Source organism: Peromyscus maniculatus, chromosome 1, assembly GCF_049852395.1.
Source record: "Peromyscus maniculatus bairdii isolate BWxNUB_F1_BW_parent chromosome 1, HU_Pman_BW_mat_3.1, whole genome shotgun sequence".
In the NCBI taxonomy this organism is placed as follows: domain Eukaryota; kingdom Metazoa; phylum Chordata; class Mammalia; order Rodentia; family Cricetidae; genus Peromyscus; species Peromyscus maniculatus.
The window spans coordinates 131,298,408-131,316,469 of record NC_134852.1 but is presented as its reverse complement, the minus strand read 5'-3'; the positions used below and the strand labels follow the sequence as shown (position 1 = coordinate 131,316,469).

General features: G+C 47.2%; 1 protein-coding gene across 1 annotated transcript in view; it reads right to left on the bottom strand.

Moving 5' to 3' along the window:
• Positions 1 to 7,202: 7,202 nt before the first annotated feature.
• Otoa (otoancorin) overlaps positions 7,203 to 18,062 on the bottom strand; it is a 71,617-nt gene continuing 60,757 nt past the window's right edge. The window contains exons 23-27 of the mRNA XM_006980333.4: positions 15,096 to 15,238; positions 14,367 to 14,503; positions 13,736 to 13,833; positions 9,728 to 9,914; positions 7,203 to 7,715 (exon numbers count right to left, since the gene is read on the bottom strand). Coding sequence (XP_006980395.2) covers positions 7,603 to 7,715; positions 9,728 to 9,914; positions 13,736 to 13,833; positions 14,367 to 14,503; positions 15,096 to 15,238 — 678 coding nt within the window. The 3' untranslated portion in view covers positions 7,203 to 7,602. The remainder of the gene's footprint in view (positions 7,716 to 9,727; positions 9,915 to 13,735; positions 13,834 to 14,366; positions 14,504 to 15,095; positions 15,239 to 18,062) is intronic.

Sequence of the window (18,062 nt, the reverse complement as noted above, 5' to 3'; positions counted from 1 at the left end):
AGGCATAGGAAAAGAGGGGCTGCCGAACTCTATAGGATATTCACAGGGTCCGATATCAAGGGTTCAATATCAACACAGATCAGTTCCTAACACTGTTTTGTTTTCACTGCTATAGCCACGCATTTCGCCAGATGAGTGTGGGTGCTTGATTATGGAGACAGTCGTAAGTGTTAAATTCCAGGCTATACACAAGGACAAAGACCACTGTGCTTGTGTAAGTGAAGGAGGGGTCTTCCTGACAAGCCGCACAGCAGGGCACTGCTGGATGCCAGCTACAAAATCAGACTTGATGCTAGCAGACTGCCTGTGAGCAAACTCCAACCACCTGAGAACTAAAGGCCTCTCCTGGGCACCAGAATACTCGTCCTTGATGGTGCTAAATCAGAAGGGTGAAAAAAGACGCCATTGGCTGCCCTGGGGGACTAGAAGAATCTGCCCAGCTAAGCTAGCAGACCACAATGCAAATGTGGGTATGACTCATACCCTTGAGACCCAGTTCCCAAGAAAGAACAGCCCAGGAGAGCAGGCAAAGACTCACTAGCATCTCCTGAACAGGGCCAGGGCTCACGGCATTATTTTGCTACTTTGTCATTCATTTGAAAATGAAGTTTGGGCCCTATAACCCATCAGAGCTTCAGGTATGCCAGGTCCAAATTCAAGGTGTAGCAACCTGTGAAGCTTATCAGAGCCATCCACAGTGAAAAGCTTTTGGAAGGACTGAGGGTGTAGTTCAGCAACAGAACACTTAACTGATGAGAGAGAGAGAGAGAGAGAGAAAGAGAGAGAGAGAGAGAGAGAGAGAGAGAGAGAGAGAGGTGGGGTGGGGAGAGGGGGGGTTGCTAATGTGCAGGTGTGCCCTATATTCAGCATTAGTGCCATTTTATTTATTCATTTACTTATTTGTTTGTTTGTGTGTGTGTGTGTGTGTGTGTGTGTGTGTGTGTGTGTGTGTGTGTGTGTGTGTTTATAATATGTGCACTTGCATGTTGTGGTCAAAGACAACTTCAAATTTAATTCCTCCTCTGGTGCTGTCCACCTTAAAAGTTTGTTTTGTGAAATAAGGTCTCTCCCTGGCCCACTTGAGTAGGTTGGCTTGCCAGCGTGCCCCTGGAACTTGCATGTATCCTCTCCCAGTTCTGGAACTGCAAGCATACATTCAGTTCTTTTTACGTGGATTCTGGGGATCAGATTCAGGTCTTGTGTTTGCAAAGCTAACACTTTACTGACTGAGTCATTTTGTTTCTGAATTCCACTCCTTCATACCGTGTCTCTCCTCATCATTTCAAGATGGCTAGCCAGTTTATTTCCCAAAGGAAAGGAAGGGTCCCTCTCTACTCCAACAGCCGAATAAAAATGTAATCTGCAGAGACTGAGGGACTGAGTGTTGGAACAGAGAGTGCTCTGGGTAGAATAGTTCAGAGTCTGTCTTGGCAAAGTATGCAGAATTTCCATGTTAGAAGCCTGGGCTGTAACCTAACTTCCCTCAGGACCTGATTTCTAGGGTCCATGGACTTAGAGATGGGAACTAATTGGGTGTGGGGCGTAGTGAAGGACCATTCTCAGCTACCAAGCACTTTCTGGAGGCAGAAGAGGCTTTACAAGTGGCCCCCTGGCACTGAGTGGATGATGGAAGGCAATTCACGAGATAAAATGTATCATTTACCTAGAAATAGGACAGGGTCTTCCCTGTGCAAAGAGCCGGTATTAACCACATGACAGTGTTTGAGTTAACTAAGGCTTCGCTGGGCACCGCTAAGGTTAGCTGGGTTAGACTTGTCTCCAAGGTATGGACTGAGTTTATTACTGTCCATGAGCCCCTTTCCATGAAGGAACGAGCCACACAAGACATGCACATTTAAAAGTTTTATTGCACTACGTCCTGTCTATTCACATTATAGTGACCAAAACTCAGATTGAGCTGGGTGGGGATGTAGACTCATCTAAAGAGTCACTGCATTTCACAGAATCAAATTCTGGAGCAAACAGTGTGTGTGTGTGTGTGTGTGTGTGTGTGTGTGTGTGTGTGTGTGTGTGTGTGTGTGTGATCCTAACAAAGGGAGCAGGTAGAATTGTGTAATCCACTACACAGAGGGAGGGATGTGCCCAGAGGTCTTAGAGGCTAGAAGGAATTCCCTCCATCAAATCTCTCTTGACAGCTCCTCCATGCTCCATATGACATCAGCATCTTAGTCTGCCTCACCGAAGTCCAGGAGGAGGTAAAAGGAAACACGATCCATTTACAGTGATTGCAGATACCCCCGTGGGTGGAAAAGACTCACTTCCTTCTATGGACTAGCCAGCACCTGACCCAGTGAAGACAAGGGTCACATGATGAACTGCCCATGGTGACTAAAGAGTCTCCAAAATCAACAGACATCCAAAATGGATTTGCAGATGGGGACTCATTTCCAGACCACACTCTAGAGATGTCCCAACCACGTGTGCTGTGCTGTGTGGCCTGGGAATTCTTATTGATTTTCTTGAAAGAGGATCTCACTATATAGCCAAGGCTGGCCTGGAACTCAGTTCTTTTCCAGTTCTTCTTTTCCTCCGGAATACTGAGATTACAGGTGCATGCTACCACACCTAGCCCACAGAACTCTTCCTTAAGTCAGACTTCAGCAGATACATATAGATGATAGACAAAGCACTTTTTAATTTTTAATTTTATGTTCATGAGTGTTTTTCCCAAATGTCTAACTGTGTACCGCACGTGGGCCTAGTGTCTTTGGAGGTCAGAGAGAGTGCTTGATCCCCTGCAAATGGAGTTACAGATGTCTGTGAGCCACCATACGGGTACTGGGAACTGTACCTGGGTCCTCTGCTGAAGTGACAAGTGGCTCTTATCCTCTGAGCCGTCTCTCCAGCCCCAAGGTCAAAGAAATGGCTTCTACTTGATATGAACTTGTCACTCTTACCTATAGGAGCATTTCTTCAACAAAGCCAAGTCACCCACCCCCATACATACAGAACAACCTATCTTTGGCAGAATAGCCCATCACCATTTACTGTTGCCCACCCCCTCTCCCCCTCCAGGTACCAGAACTAGAGTGGGGGGGGGGAATGAGCTCAAACTCCATTAGCTAGCAGGCTGAAGTTGTAGAAAGACTCCCAGCCCTCAGCAAGCCAGGCCTGGCATCCGAGTGGCCTAAAAGTGGGGCGTCTGCAAAAAGATATACTGGATGATATTCAAAGAGGTTAACAACCAGGAAGGCCCAGGTCCTGCCTGGTCAGAACCATGGCCAGCAGCATACCCTTCTCTGAGCACAAATGACCTTGATCCCTGCATCTAATTACAAACCTGTTAGGAAGGGGGAGACTGGGGGTCCATTGGGAGGGCTGACATTGAAAGGTGAGTGGGACAGTGCCTGCCATTGTGACCTACTGCTTCCTTGCATGCCAGGGACTAGGCATTTCAGCCTGACACCCCAGGGGTCCTGCAGGGCACAAGCTAGATTTGTCTTTCTGCCTGAGGCCATCACCAATTATCTGTGCTGGGAGGCAAGCTGGCCTCCTGCCAGAAGAGGAGGTGAAGGGATTTACAGAATCTTCCTCTGATCTAACTTATTAGAGAAGTTAAAGTCACCCACTCCGGAGGCAGCGCTGCACAAAGGTGAAGAAGTCAGGATTCAACCCCCTCCTAAGTGGGAGGCCTCCGACAGAGCTCCTTAACCTCTTGGGGGCTCAGTCTCCTTGTCCTGCAAAGGGGAATCATCTCAGGACCCACCCGGTCAGGCCCTGATGACAGTAAAATAAGCTAACAATACAGCAGAAGCCCTTCAGCAGCCTGACGGAGAGGAGAGCCATTATGATTATCCAGAGGGAAGAGGTGACCAGGAAGGTCAGAAATCAGTGATCACGGCTGAAGGGGACTCACAAAGGTCACAAAGGAAGTGGAACTCAGAGAGGTCTATAGGCAGGTGTGGTGGGGCACACCTGGGAGCCCAGCACTCCCCAGGCAGGACCAGGAGTTTGAGGGTAGCCTGGGCTACAGAGTGAGGCCCTGTCTCAAACGCACATGCACACACACACACACACACACACACACACACACACACACACAGAGGGTACTAGATAGGTAGTTCAGTCAAGGCACTGCCTGCCATGTCTTACCTGAATTCAATCCCCAGAACCCACATTTTATTATTTTTTTTAAGAACCAAAAACAGCGAGGAAAGGGAAGGGAGAATGATGAGAGTATACTGAAATTTTAAATTTTTAATTAAAAAATAAGCTACAAAAATTAAAAATAATAAAATAAAATCCAGGTGTGGTGTCTCACACTTGGAATCCCAGCTCCAGAGAGGTGGAAACAGCAGGTCCCTGGAGCTCACTGGCCAGCCATCCTGGAGAAATTGTGAGTTCCAACGAGAGACCCTGTCTGTGATTGAGGAAGACACCCAAGGTTGGCCTCTGGCCTCCCCATGCACATACAGGCACACACACACACACACACACACACACACACACACACACAAGTGCACACCTGCACATACAAGCACCCACACACATACGGGCACACCAAGAGAGGGATTTTTCTTGTTTGTCCCTGGTTTTCCAGGATAAGCAAGACCATAGGAAGAGGGGACAGGTAGCACCAAGGCCTTTCCGAAGTGGCTCTGCTAAGTTCCGTGCTCATGCTTGTCCACACAGCTGGTCTGACCCACTGAAACAGGGGACTGCTGCTGTTTATGAAGGATGAAATCTGTGCTTGGAAAGCAGCAGTCGCTGCCACTTCCACACCAGCATGGGAGGAAAGCAAACGGCACATCTGCCACACGGTGGTCTTTCGGTTTCCATGTAACCATGGGTGACAGTCGCCAGCCTTTAAACAGCACCCTTTGTAGGGTTCCCTCAGCCTCATAGGAAACAACCACAGGTTTTGGAAGGCTCACACTGTCTCCCCCTCCCATCTTCAAATGGGAATGCCCATGAAGGACTCATGAGGTTACCCAAGATGGGAACGGAGCACTTGCTGCTCTTACAGAGGACCCACATGGTGGCTGTCTTAGTTAGGGTTTCTATTGCTGTGAAGGGACACATGACTATGGCAACCCTTAATAAGGAAAACATTTCCGGGGCTGGCTTACAGTTCAGAGGTTTAGTCCATTATCATCATGGTGGGAAGCATGGCAGTGCGCAGGCAGACATGGTGCTGGAGAAGGAGCTGAGTTCTACATCTGGATTGGCAGGCAACAGGAAGAGAGTGAGCCACTGAGCCACTGGGCCTGGCTTGAGCTTCTGAAACCTCAAAGCCCACCTCCTATGACACACTTCCTCCAACAAGGTCACACCTATTCCAACAAGGCCACAACTTCTAACAATGCCAGTTCCTAGGCATCTTTGGGGGCCATTTTCATTCCAATCACCAGAATGGCTCACAGCCATGTGCAGCTCCAGTTCTGGGGAATCCAATTTCCCTTTCTGGCTACCACGGGTACTAGGCACACACCTGAGCACAGACATACATACAGGCAAACACAACCATACTCACAAAATAAAAATAAATAACTTTTGAGAGAGGGAGACCCAGGATGCCACTACTTACCACATGAGGAATGGCAGGTTGTTGTAGAATGTTAGTTTAACTAGGCAAAGATGTGTTACATTTGTTTATGCTGTGGAATATCACTTTAACTGTGTGAAAGTGTGTTACATTTGTCTATGCTGCATTTGTTTAATGATGTAAGGATATGTTGTGGCTGCATTCCTGCTGAGCCACTCCTGGCCTGGCTCCAGAGAGGAGCACCTAGGCCTACTCCATCCCTTGTTTAACTGATACCTTTTCTTTCTCTTATCGCTCCATGTGAACCTTGTCTGAGAGTCTCCCAAGGATCAAAGCCCTGTGAAAAACTTGGTTCAGGAAACCCGGAAACCCATGGTACCTGAGAAATCAAGGAATTTGCACTTGGCATTGTATTTTTGGGAGCTCCTTTCAGGTTGCTTTGAGCATATGGAAATCAACTGGCTAAACTGTAAATATTGAGAAAATAAAAATGCCCTGGGCGAAGGGAAAGTGCTTCAGTCCTGAGAGACTGGATCCCCTGTAGCCAAGAAAGGCTAGATTCATTCTTAAGGTGCCTCTGAGTCTTCTTCCCACAGACCCACATGAACCCACACACCTGTGCTGCTACACTTTGCAACAATGTGTTACACTTGTTTGTGCTGAATTTGTTTAATTAGGAAAAGATGTGCTGCATTTGTTCCACCTTGCCTGCCTAAGGCACCTGATTGGTCTAATAAAGAGCTGAATGGCCAATAGCTAGGCAGGAGAAAGGATAGGCAGGGCTGTCAGGGAGAGAGAGTAAATAGGAGAAGAAATCTAAGCTCAAGAAAAAGAACAAGAGAAAGAGGAGAAGAGAACCGGGACAGGACATGCCCAGGTCAAGGAGCCAGGCAGCCACTAGCCACCCAGACATAGAGACAGCAAAAATAACAAAAGGTAAAGAGCTCCCAGGCAAAAGGTAGATAGAAACAGGTTAATTTAAGTTAAAAGAGATAAGCAGAGCGGTGGTGGCGCACGCCTTTAATCCCAGCACTTGGGAGGCAGAGCCAGGCGGATTTCTGTGAGTTCAGAGGCCAGCCTGGGCTACAGAGCGAGTTCCAGGAAAGGCACAAAGCTACACAGAGAAACCCTGTCTCCAAAAACCAAAGAGAGAGAGAGAGAGAGAGAGAGAGAGAGAGAGAGAGAGAGAGAGAGAGCCAGCCAGCCAGAAATGTGCCTAAGGTAGGCCGAGCATTCAAAACTAATAAATCTCTATGTCGTAACTGGGAGCTGGTTGGTGGCCCAAAAGAAAAAGCCTGTTACACCAAGCAGCTCAGTGGTCGCCTTGCAAACGATGTAGCTTCCAGGTGGTGGTAAAGGCCAATGCTGCCCCACCCGTTCCATTGCTCTGACTTCTTATCCCTAAGACCAAAAGAACCCGGCAATTTCTAGAAATTAGTTCATCCCAGAAGGATCAAGTGTGGGGAGGGTAAGGGCTGAGTTTTCTGCACTGATCAGAAATCGCTTCAATGATTGACATATCCAATATATTTTTATTTCTTTTTATTTCAACCCATTTGCCAAAGCTCAGAACAGCTTAAAACCACACCCTCTACCCAAAATAAAAAATGTTTAGAAAGGTTAACTTAACTCCCAAGGAAACAGAAACATCTGGAAAATGTATTTAAAAATTGATTTAATGCTGAGCCATGTTAAATGTTTTAATTTCCAAGCAATGTGATGCCCACCAAAACATCAATTAGTCGCAGCAATCAGGCAGGAATATTGGCTTCTGTTGAGAGATTCATTTGTTTCAGCCCAGCTAAGTGTCAAAGGAGAAATCCAACGCACCCTGGTGCTCCGGGGAAGAGAAATCAAGCCAAACTAAAAACCAGATCACACCCTGGCTAAAAGAGCCTCCGCCCTCCCCCCCTCACCACGGCTTCTCTGTCTCCAAGCCAACATGAGATGTAAAGGAGTACCCACTAGGGAGACAGGCTGGCTTAAGAATTTGCGAGATGGTTCTTAATAATTATTTTTCCAAGACCCTGGAGTCTCCTGGCCCTCACTGAGGCTCTTCAGGTAAAGGTCTTCCACAGTCTAAACAGCTTCCCTCTCTACACACCTTCACCAGCTTCTTGCATCACCAAATAGGCCACTCCACATAGGGACTTGGCCATCAGAAGTAGCAGGGGGCAGCCAAGCCAAAGACCCTGGGAAGTGGGATCTCCTGAAAGGAAACACAAAACAGGAAGGCCTATGAAGTTGCTGTAGACCCTAGAGGATGGATGCATCATGCCCAACTCCCTGCATTTCTCTCTCTGGAATCGGACCTCTCACCTGCAAACCTCCATGTCTTCATCCCTTAAACGGGAGTGATGGAGGAACTGGAATAAACTGGAATTGTGTGACTCGGCATGTGCCAGACCCACCTTAATCAAAGGAGTCAGGGAGCTGTTCCAAGCTGCGGATGCCTGGATGCATTGCTGGGCGTACTGATTGAGGAACTCTTAGGAGCAGGGGAGGGGGGAGGGCGGGGCATCTGCATGTAAGCATCACTCCCAGGTATTTAAGAAGCAAGAGATGGAGAAAGGGTCAGACCCCCCAGAAAAGGGTTCACCCAATGGCTATGAGGTAAATGGAAGAAGGGCATGTAGGGTCTTGCCTTGTTCCTTTCTGACATGGCTGTTTCAAGAGAAAACGGTTACCTACCTCTCTGCAGAGGATTTGGCAATGTCTTAGCTTAAAAGTGTACTTGCCCCTGGGACAGATGCAGACTGCAGAGCTGCATCCTTTGTAACAGAAAACAAGATAACCTGGCTATACAGAGACTCTACAAGTTTGCTTAGATACTTAAGGCTCAGCCTACAGCCAGCCATTGTTCAGTTCCCACATAGGGCATGGAATGCTTCTGAGCGTATCATCGGAGCCAAGATGCAGGGTGCAGAGCAAGGGTGCGGTAAGTCCTCGAAAGAGTGCAAGGCTTGTGTAGGCTTGACTTATTTGTGTGTGTACAGACGATGTAGACAAATGTCCCAGGCACTGGCAACGTCGGTTGCCCCTGGAGAGAGGTGCTGGGAAACTGGGAGACAGGAGACAAAACAGAAAGGTTCCTCACATCCCTCTCAGGCCTTGTGTGTTTAAAGCTATATGCTTTATCCATTTTGTGTATCATCATATGAAATACCATATGCATTCTGTGTTCCAATGAACACTTGCAAACGATGACAAGTATATCAAAGAACATGGCTCCCATTAGTGGCTACAGAAATTGTAGTGGCTAAGTCCCCAATTCGACATCCTCAGTGGAAGGAGAGGCAAGAACGTGGGGTTGTTAAGAAAGAGAAGGGAGGGAGAAGGGAGTTCTAGTTAGGTGCCAAGTTCTCTTTCCAGTTTGGGTGTTTTTAGATGCTCTCCCCAACTCAGGGTGCAATCCATCTCCATCATCCTCTCTCTCTACCACACTGCCTCGGAGTCATGCCAGCACTGTCTCCCCTCACCCATACATGACTATTGTGAGGGCAAGGATGGTGTGACTGCCTTGCTGTGAATTGTCTCCCCAGAAGTGTAGACCTACACCTAGTCCAAAGGTGGTACTCATTCAAGACAGGATTCCGGAAAATGTGAGAGAGTTCTGAGGGGCAGAGGAGAGGAGTCAGCAAGAGGAAGAAGAGAAATCTGTAGCATCAGGGTAATGGCATCTGCTCTGGGAAACTGACCCTGCCTCCCTCCCCCCTCCCCCCACCTTGCTCAGCCCCCCCCCCCCCAGTTACCATCACCTGCCCTGCTTATCGCCTCCCTCGTCTTATGGCTCTGAGATCTTATTGGCAAGGGCCTTACCTGTCTTACTTGCATCCACACTCCCAGCCCCTACTGCAGACTTGGGACACAGTAGGTACCAAAGAGAGATGCAGAGGCTGATTAATACTGGACAGCAAGTAGGCGGATGAAAGGAGCCATTGAAATGAATTTATTCCTGAGAGATTCTGATTGGGTGGATTCTGGGTCATATCCAGGGAACTCAAAGACTTTTAAAGATCCCCCAGGTGGCTTCAAAGATGGGAGAGCTGACAGTGTGCAAAAGAAGCTTGGTGGGAATTCCAGGCTAATCTTTGAGAGTAAATACCCAATGTCTATCAAGCCTCCACCCTCAATCATAGAAGCCTTCCTATCTTGCAGGGTGGACCAAGGCTCAAAGAAAAGGATTCTGGGTGTGGCTAAGGCAAGGGCTGGGCTGCTCACCTGTTGGGGACCCAGTGGAGGTCGGGCGGGCACTCACAGGATCATCCTGCCAGGAGTGAGCCTTGGCGCCATCTAGTGCCCTCTGGAGGCTCTGCAGCTGTGCCGAGCTGAGCTGCAGACGCTGGGAGTCGGTCACCGAGGCAGCATTCTGAGGACCCAAGGAGGCTATCTGCTCCGTGGACAGCTCCTGCAGGCAGGAAAGTCGAGGGAGACCCTCTGTACACCCTCTCGGGGTCTTCCAAACCTCGTTTATCTGCTCAGAGCTTCATAACTTTGTCATACCCTTGTACTGTGACCGTAAGCAAGCATTATATAGAAGCTGAAAGAAACTATATTTGAATCCCTGTCTGATTTGTCCACCAACAGCAACCGAACTCCTGACCTCTTAAAAAAGAGACTACAGTAGGTTTTTAAAGTGTTACAGGGGTATTAAGCCATTCTAGCTCCAAACTGAGACGTTTGCCTTGAAGTCTAGAAGTTAAAGGGGGTCTTGGCTTTCCACGTTGTTAATCCAGTGTTGTTAATCACTTTACACTGGAGAAAATACTGATGAAGCGAGCTCTGACCTGAATGCCAGCCTGAATCTGAGCACATAACAGCTGTGTGGTCTTCAGCAAGTTATGTCGCCTCTCTAGGCTTCTGGACTTGCTTTGAGGTGATGCAGAGAACTCACCTCCAAGGCCAACCAATCCCTGTCCCTTCGGTTATGACTGTTGGAATACTCTATGATGATTCCTGGTAACCCAGAGGAGGGCAAGGACAGCGGTTTTCTGTTAATACTGCCATGGACAGCAGAAGCGGGGGACTCTGCTGGGTGCACTGTGGCTTCAGGGCTGTGAACACGGTATCTTCTGAAGCCACACAGCTTCAAAGGGACTTGGTGGCTAGCTCCAGTGAGACTAGGACAAGATGGCATGACAGAAGAGCTCTCACATCTCCTGACTGTTTTAAAGCACCCCCAAAAAGCTAGGACTTCATCTGCTTCTGTTCCTTTTTCCCTTCCTTTCCTATTGGTCACTCACTTCACTCCTTCCACATAGCTGCTTCCTGAAATCGAATTCTTCTGTTTATGACCCCAGGATGCAGCTCGGGCTTCTGAACATAGCAAGGACACCTTCGGGCTGGGAGTGCTGCCTACCTCTCCAGCCTCTCACCTGACCCTCTTCCTTTTGGGCAAAACAAAGATCTGCCTGGGCCCAGAAGGAAGCAGTTCTTTGCGCCTGTCCTCCTGTCTGGGACACTGTCCTTTGCCCTGTAGGTGCTAGGCAGACTCGCACCTGTCATTAACAGTCTGTGATACAGAAATTATCTATTTCCCATTGCCACTGACTTGTGTGACCCACAGGCCAGACTGACTCCCTGGTCTATGGTGTTTTCAAAAATAAATTCAAATTGACTACCAACATGTAAAATCAGGAGGTTTCACATGAAAATGGAGATGTCTGGGTGCATCTGAAAAAGCAAGGATGATCCAGCAACACTGGACTCACATGGTCACACTGCATTAATGTGCCTATGGTGAGAAGCACGCGCGCACGCGCGCGCGCACACACACACACACACACACACACACACACCTTGTAGCCAGTATAACCAGTGCTCTGCAGCTCAGCTCAGGCCCCATTCAGCCTGCTGCATCCTTGGTGCCACCTTCGTGGCCCCTGAAGGCACTGTGCTATAACCTCTTTACCAGAGAACCTACAGACCCGCGTGTGCCTATCCTGGAAGCCATCGTGATGTCGTTGAAATAGAAATTTCAGGAACAGGCAACTGCCTGAACAAGGAAGCTGCCCCAACTATGCCCAAAACACGACCAGAGGGAAGTACTCAGAAGCTGCCCTGGTTCCTTCCTTGTCTCCCCAGTGCCATCTGCCCAGAGAGGAAGAAGGAATCTGCTCAGGGGTTGGAGTGGTTTGAGTCAGCAATGTCCCTCACTGGTTCCTGTGCTTGAACATTCAGCCGTCAGCTGACAGCACTTGGCAGGTGGTGGGACCTTTTGAGACCAGGGCCTAGCCTGCAAAGAGGTCACTGGATATGTAGTACTAGTGGGTCTTGAGGATGACGTCCTGGCCTCGCCTCTGGTCCCATCTCTACTGACCCAGTGACACCAGCTGCCACGCTGGACCAGTACCCACTAAACCCTGAGCTGGAACAAACACATCCTTCCGCAAGTTGCTTCTGTCACTTGTTTGTTTGTTTGTCACAGCAACAGGACAAGTAACTAATGGAGCAGCCTTGAGGACAGCTGTTTCTTCCCCGGCCCCCAAGAGCTGTACAGCATCCTGCTGTGGTGGACAGGATGTGTCCCCATGTCACCCCGAAAGCAAGAGTGCCAAAGCTGAACCAAGAATAGTGGCACGTACCTATAATCCTAGCACTCGGGAGGTTGACACAGGGGTGGTGTTTGAGGCCAGCCTGGACTGCATACCAAGCTCAAGAAAATTGAACAATATATTAAGACATTATCTGAAAAAAACAGAAAAGGCTGGGGAGTCAGCTCAGCCAGGATCCCAGCACTGGGGAGGCAGAGGCAGTTAAGTCCCTTGCTCATCAGCCAGGCTAAGCCCTTGGCTGAGCTCTAGACCAGTGAAGGATGCTGTCTCAAGGCTTGCAGGAGTCGGGGTGGGGGGTGGGGGGGGACGGGTTGGCAGTTAAGAGCATTTGCTGCTCTTCCAAAGGACCCAGGGCCCATTCCCATCACCCACATGGTGGTTCACAACTGTCTGTATCTCCAGTCTCAAGGGATGCAACACCCTCTTCTGGCCTCTCAGGCACTGCACATATGTGGTGCACAGACATACATGTAGGCAAAACACCCGAGCATACAAGATGAAAGGTTTTAAAAGAAAAAGGGGGAGGGTAATAAGATAGTTCAGTACTGCAAAGGCACCTGCTGCCAAGCCTGAAGACTGGAGTTGGATCCGAGGACTAACATGGTGGAAGGAGAGACTAAGAATTTCAAGTTGTCTTCTGACCTTCACCCATATACCATGGCACACACGTGCGTACGCATGCACGCGTGTGCATGTGCACACACACACACACACAATTAAATCATTAATTTTTATTTTTTTAATAAATAAAAAGGTGGACAACAACAAAGAAACAGCACACAACGTTGTCCTCTGGCCTCCACATGTCTGTACACACAAACATACACGTAAACACACACACACACACACAAACCCACCAAGGTCACCCCCATCTCATCAGAGCAGACTGTCCCCACAAATCCTCTCCTCATCTTGCTTATGGAAAGGAAGCAAGAATGCTTTCTAGAACTCTGCCTCCCTTCCTTCAGCTGATCCAGGCCCCTCTGGTATTTTCCACAGTAGCTCATGTGGGCCAGTGCAGGACTCGTCACTATTCTTCCAGCAATAGAAACATCTCAACACCAGTTTATTTTAAAGAAAATGTTCATAGCACCATGATCCCTGTCTACAAATCCAAAGTCCATGAACTCTAAAAACTGAAATTTTTTTTTTTTTTACAAAGTTTAAGACAAACTAGCAGAAGTTGACCTGAATTGACGGGAGGCTATTTATAGTGTATTTAGTGTGATTTGTCACAGGTGTCTTCCAAAAAAAAATGGATGTGTTTGCTTGTGAATGCTCCCTCAGACACTGCTAGAGGTGTGGGGCACATACCATGCATCGGGGTGACCTTTACAGAACCTGAAACCTTCTGAATTCTGAAATGTACCTGGGGGGCTTTGCCCGGGAATTTATGAACTCGTCACAGCACCAGAAATAGAAACTCAGTAACCACAGGTATGAAGGGAAGAGGACTAAAAAGAACAATAAGATAAAATGAAAATTTAAGGAGAAAAACTTTAAAAACCAGCTCAAGTTATCCTGTGGGTATCCACAGTTGGCATGCAGATCTTCTCTGGCCCTAGAAGCAAAGGGCTGGCTGGAGGTCCCACGAAGCCAGGCCTGGCACCTGTTTCCCTGTACGATCTGAAGCGAGGTTGAGCTCTCATCTCTCCCTGAGGACATGAGCACCTACTTTGAACGTCTCACCCGGCAGGCATCTTATGGCTGACGGCTGGAAATGGGGCATCAGTGCCTTGTCGAGCATTCGGAGCTCTGCCTTAGTTAATCCAGCTAGGGAGAGAAAGAATCACGAGGGTTCAGCTCAAGCTGCAGGAACTCCACAGTGTTGTTAATGGCTCTGCATAATGTAAAGATAGAGCGAGTCTCAGGAAAGCACTATCCCTTACCACACCAGAAAGCCAGCTAGGGAAACCAGCTCTGTAATCAACTCAGGAAAATATGTGGGTCACATTAGCCCTGATTGGCCTCCTACAGTGGAGTATATACCAAGAAGGAGGTTCATTTATACACTTTAAGATTGAGTATAAATCTATTTAGGGGCCAATCAAATCAAATTCTAGACCAGTGTTTTTTATGTTTTTTTTTTTAAACTATAGCATGCACAAGAATCCCCAGGAGGACTCATTTTAAATGGAGACTTGTAGACACTGTCCCCAGCAACTTAAGTCTTGACATCCAGATTCTACTGGAACTCCTTCATGTTTACTTCAATGTGGCCAAGGATTATTACTTTGTTCCCTTACGTTTTATTTTAGTCCCAGTTTTCAACTTGAAGGCAGGGGATGTGCTCAGGGACCTCTTACCTGCAATGGTCCCAAGTTCCTGCAAGATAGAGCTAGTCCACTCAGTGGGTCTCCCAAATACAACTTCTGCTTTCTTCTTAAACCCAGCCAAGACAGGGGTGCTGCAGAGCAGCGTCCCAATTCTGGCTACCACTGCCCTGGGTAGAGAGGAGGGATCTGGTGAGCCTGGGGGATTCCCCAGCCATCAAGAAGTACACAGAGAATAAATAATCTGAGCACCTAGATAGGATCCAGTGAGTCCCATTGCCAACTTTAGCACAGAAAAGGGGCAAAGACAAGAAAGTGGAGAGCAACTGGATGGATGGATGGATGGATGGATGGATGGATGGATGGATGGATGGATGGATGATAGATATGTAAATGGAATGATAGATGGATAGATGGATGGATGGGTAGATGAATAAGTAGATGGGTGGGTGAATGGGTGAATGCATGTGTGCACAGATGGTAGATGACTGGATATACAGGTGATAGGAGAGATGGATGGATGGATGGATGGATGGATGGATGGATGGATGGATGGATGGATGATAGATGTGTAAATGGAATGATGGATGTACAGATGGATGAGTAGATGAATAAGTAGATGGGTAGATGAAGGGGTGGATGCATGTATGCACAGATGGTAGATGGCTGGATATATAGGTAATAGGAGAGATGGATGGATAGAATGGTCAATGTGTGAGTAAATAGAATATTTGCCATTTTTCACACTTGTATTTTGGTTACCTGAATTCTGAGGTCTTTATAAGTGGGATTTCAGTGATGTCTATAGCACATAGAGTGGAACCAAGCCCAACCAAATGGAAACTCTTCAGATCCTGGATACGGTAGCCTGAATCTTCAAGGAATGCCTTCAGAATGGATTTAGCCTATAGAAAGAGAGAGAGAGAGAGAGAGAGAGAGAGAGAGAGAGAGAGAGAGAGAGAGAGAGAGAGAGATCTGTCCATTTCTTTCATTTGAAAACCATTATGACTTCCAGGTGGCTTGGCTGTTCAAGTTCTTGGACATCCAGATCTGGATATTTCCAGCATCTAGCCCCACAACTCTCCAGCAAAACCTTCTCTGTCCTGCCCCTTCCTGCCTCTGCTCAAACCATCTTCTCCATATGAAATGTACTCCTCTATTTCTAGCTATTAAAACCCAGCCATTCCCTGTGTTTTAGTTCCATTCAAATGTAGGGCTGGAGAGATAGCTCAGAGGTTAAGAGTGTTGACTGCTCTTCCAGAGGTCCTGAGTTCAATTGCCAGCAACCACATGGCGGCTCACAACCACCTAATGAGATCTGGTGCCCTCTTCTGGTGTGCAGGCATACATTCAGATAAATCAATCTTTTAAAAAAAGAAAAAAAGGCAAATGTCATTTCCACATGGAAAGCTCAAGCTCAAGTGATTTTTCCTTTCCCTCTTTTTTACAAAACTGTATCTTTCCTCAATCTTCAGTTTCAGAGACTATAAATGATTTTTGTGCTTAAAAATAGAATTACACAGGGGTGTCTCCAATGAAGTTTAAGGGTCTGATTACAGGTCTTGCATAATTCCAGCAGAGAAGCTATTCAAACCTCAAGACTTGTCCCATGGAAAACCACTCTGCCCCACTCTCCTTCTCCCACGTCGTTCAGCTGCAGCCAACTGCATCATGGGATCCACAGGTAATGACATGGCCTAGACCTGTCCTAATCATGTCATTTCTCTGCCTGACCACAGCAACTGACTCTAGATTAGGCATGTGATTGAGTCAGGCAGGAATAACCAAGATTTTGGCTGGATTAATTTGACAAACTTTTGTTTTTCTTCTTCAACTTAGAAAGAAACACACAGGGGTCCTTGAAATGATATACACAGGTATCTTCTAGAACCCACTACACTGAGAGGGCCTACCTATCTCAGAATGAAGCAAATACAAAAGAAAACAGAGTCCCTTGATATGGAGAGAGCTAGATTCCTAGCAATAGTGTTGAAGCTCCTAGATGAAGCTGTACCTGAACTCCAAATTTGAACTTTCCGTTATGCACAATGTGGTGGTCTGAATGAGACTGTCCCCCAGAGATTCATGTTTGAATGCTTGGTGCCCAGTTGGTGGAACTATTTGGGAAGGATTAGGAGGTGTGGCCTTCTTGAAGTAAATATGTCACTGGGGTTGGGCTTTAAGGTTTTGAAAGCCTATACCATTTCCAGTTAGCACCACACTGCCCCTGCCTTGTGATTGTGGATCAGGTGTAAGCTCTCAGCCACTCTTCCAGTGCCATGCCTGCCTGCGGCTGTGTTCACCACCATGATAGCCATGGACTCACCCTCTAGAACTGTGAGCCCCCAAATTAAACACTTTCTTTTATGAGTTGCCTTGGGCGTGGTGTTTTGTCATGGCAACAGAACGGTAGCCAGGACAAGCATCAACCAACTCCTTCCCTCATTCAGAGAGAGGCTGGGGCCATGGCTCAGTGGTGAAAGCGCCTACTGTGTAAGTGCGAAGATGGGAACTCGAATCTCAAGAACCCACATTAATGCCAGGTCAGCATGGAAGCCCACCTGTAATTCTGTCACTCCAGAGCTATAGACAGGGATCTCCAGAGCAAGCTAGACTAGCCAAATCAATGAGATCTGAGTTCAATTAAGAGACCCTGAATAAAGTGAAGAAAAAATGAGGAAGACTTTCAATATCAACCTAGGGTGCGCGCGCGTGTGTGTGTGTGTGTGTGTGTGTGTGCGCACACACACACACACACACACACACCAAGATTTTAACACCCAGGCAGTAGGACACCACAGTTGTCTTATCCAATAAAGAAATAAAGGTGTTTGCCTCTGGAGGGAAAACACAGAGATTCAACAGCACCCAGTATCCCTGGACAGTCTCGAGTACTAGCTAGGCAGGCCCCACCCTACCTAGCTTCCAAGATCAGACAAGAGCAGATCATTCAGAGTGGTGTGACCACAGACTGAATTTTTCTTATTAAATCTTCGCAATCAGATTTTACTAGTTGACTCATGGCAATTTGTGGTCCTCAAGTATCATGGATGCCCATTTTAAGATGAAAGTGCAAAATTACAATTCAAATAAAATTGCTTTGAAGATGTGGCATTAAATTGTCCTTGCACCTGGAACCCAGAAAATGCAAGCTCAGCCTGCAAGGTGATAAGTCAAAATATATTTCCTTGAATGACTGGACCAGTGTATGTGTAATGATTCTGAGACAATTAATACCAACACTTGTAGGCAATATTAACCACTGAAAAATGAGTAGCTGTAAGATTTCAATCTCTCTGTTCATCCCTCTGGCTCCTATAATAGTTTTTCCCCCTTATATTAGGTTTTAAGCTGAACTATCTGCTAATGTAGTTCCTCCAGGTCCTACTATTAATCTAGGAACATGCATTTAAAGGTTTGATTGGAGGCTGAAGTTGAAGAACTGACTGCAAATGATATATGCAAATGTTACGTTTTCATATCCTTTTAAAACATATTGATATATCTCGCTGCCATCCACGGGAATTAAAACTGGCACGCAGGGAAAGGGATGCTGCAGCTTCTAAGTTGGATCTATTTTTCGGTTTCTTCCAGGCTGCAAATAAAATCATTTTAATATCAGGAATGGAATGTGGCACTTCCCAAACTAGTCAAAACCAGTTTTAGAGTCAGAGAACCATGGGACTGCAGAATGTTAGTGGAAAGAACTTCTGTTTATTGGGTTTCATC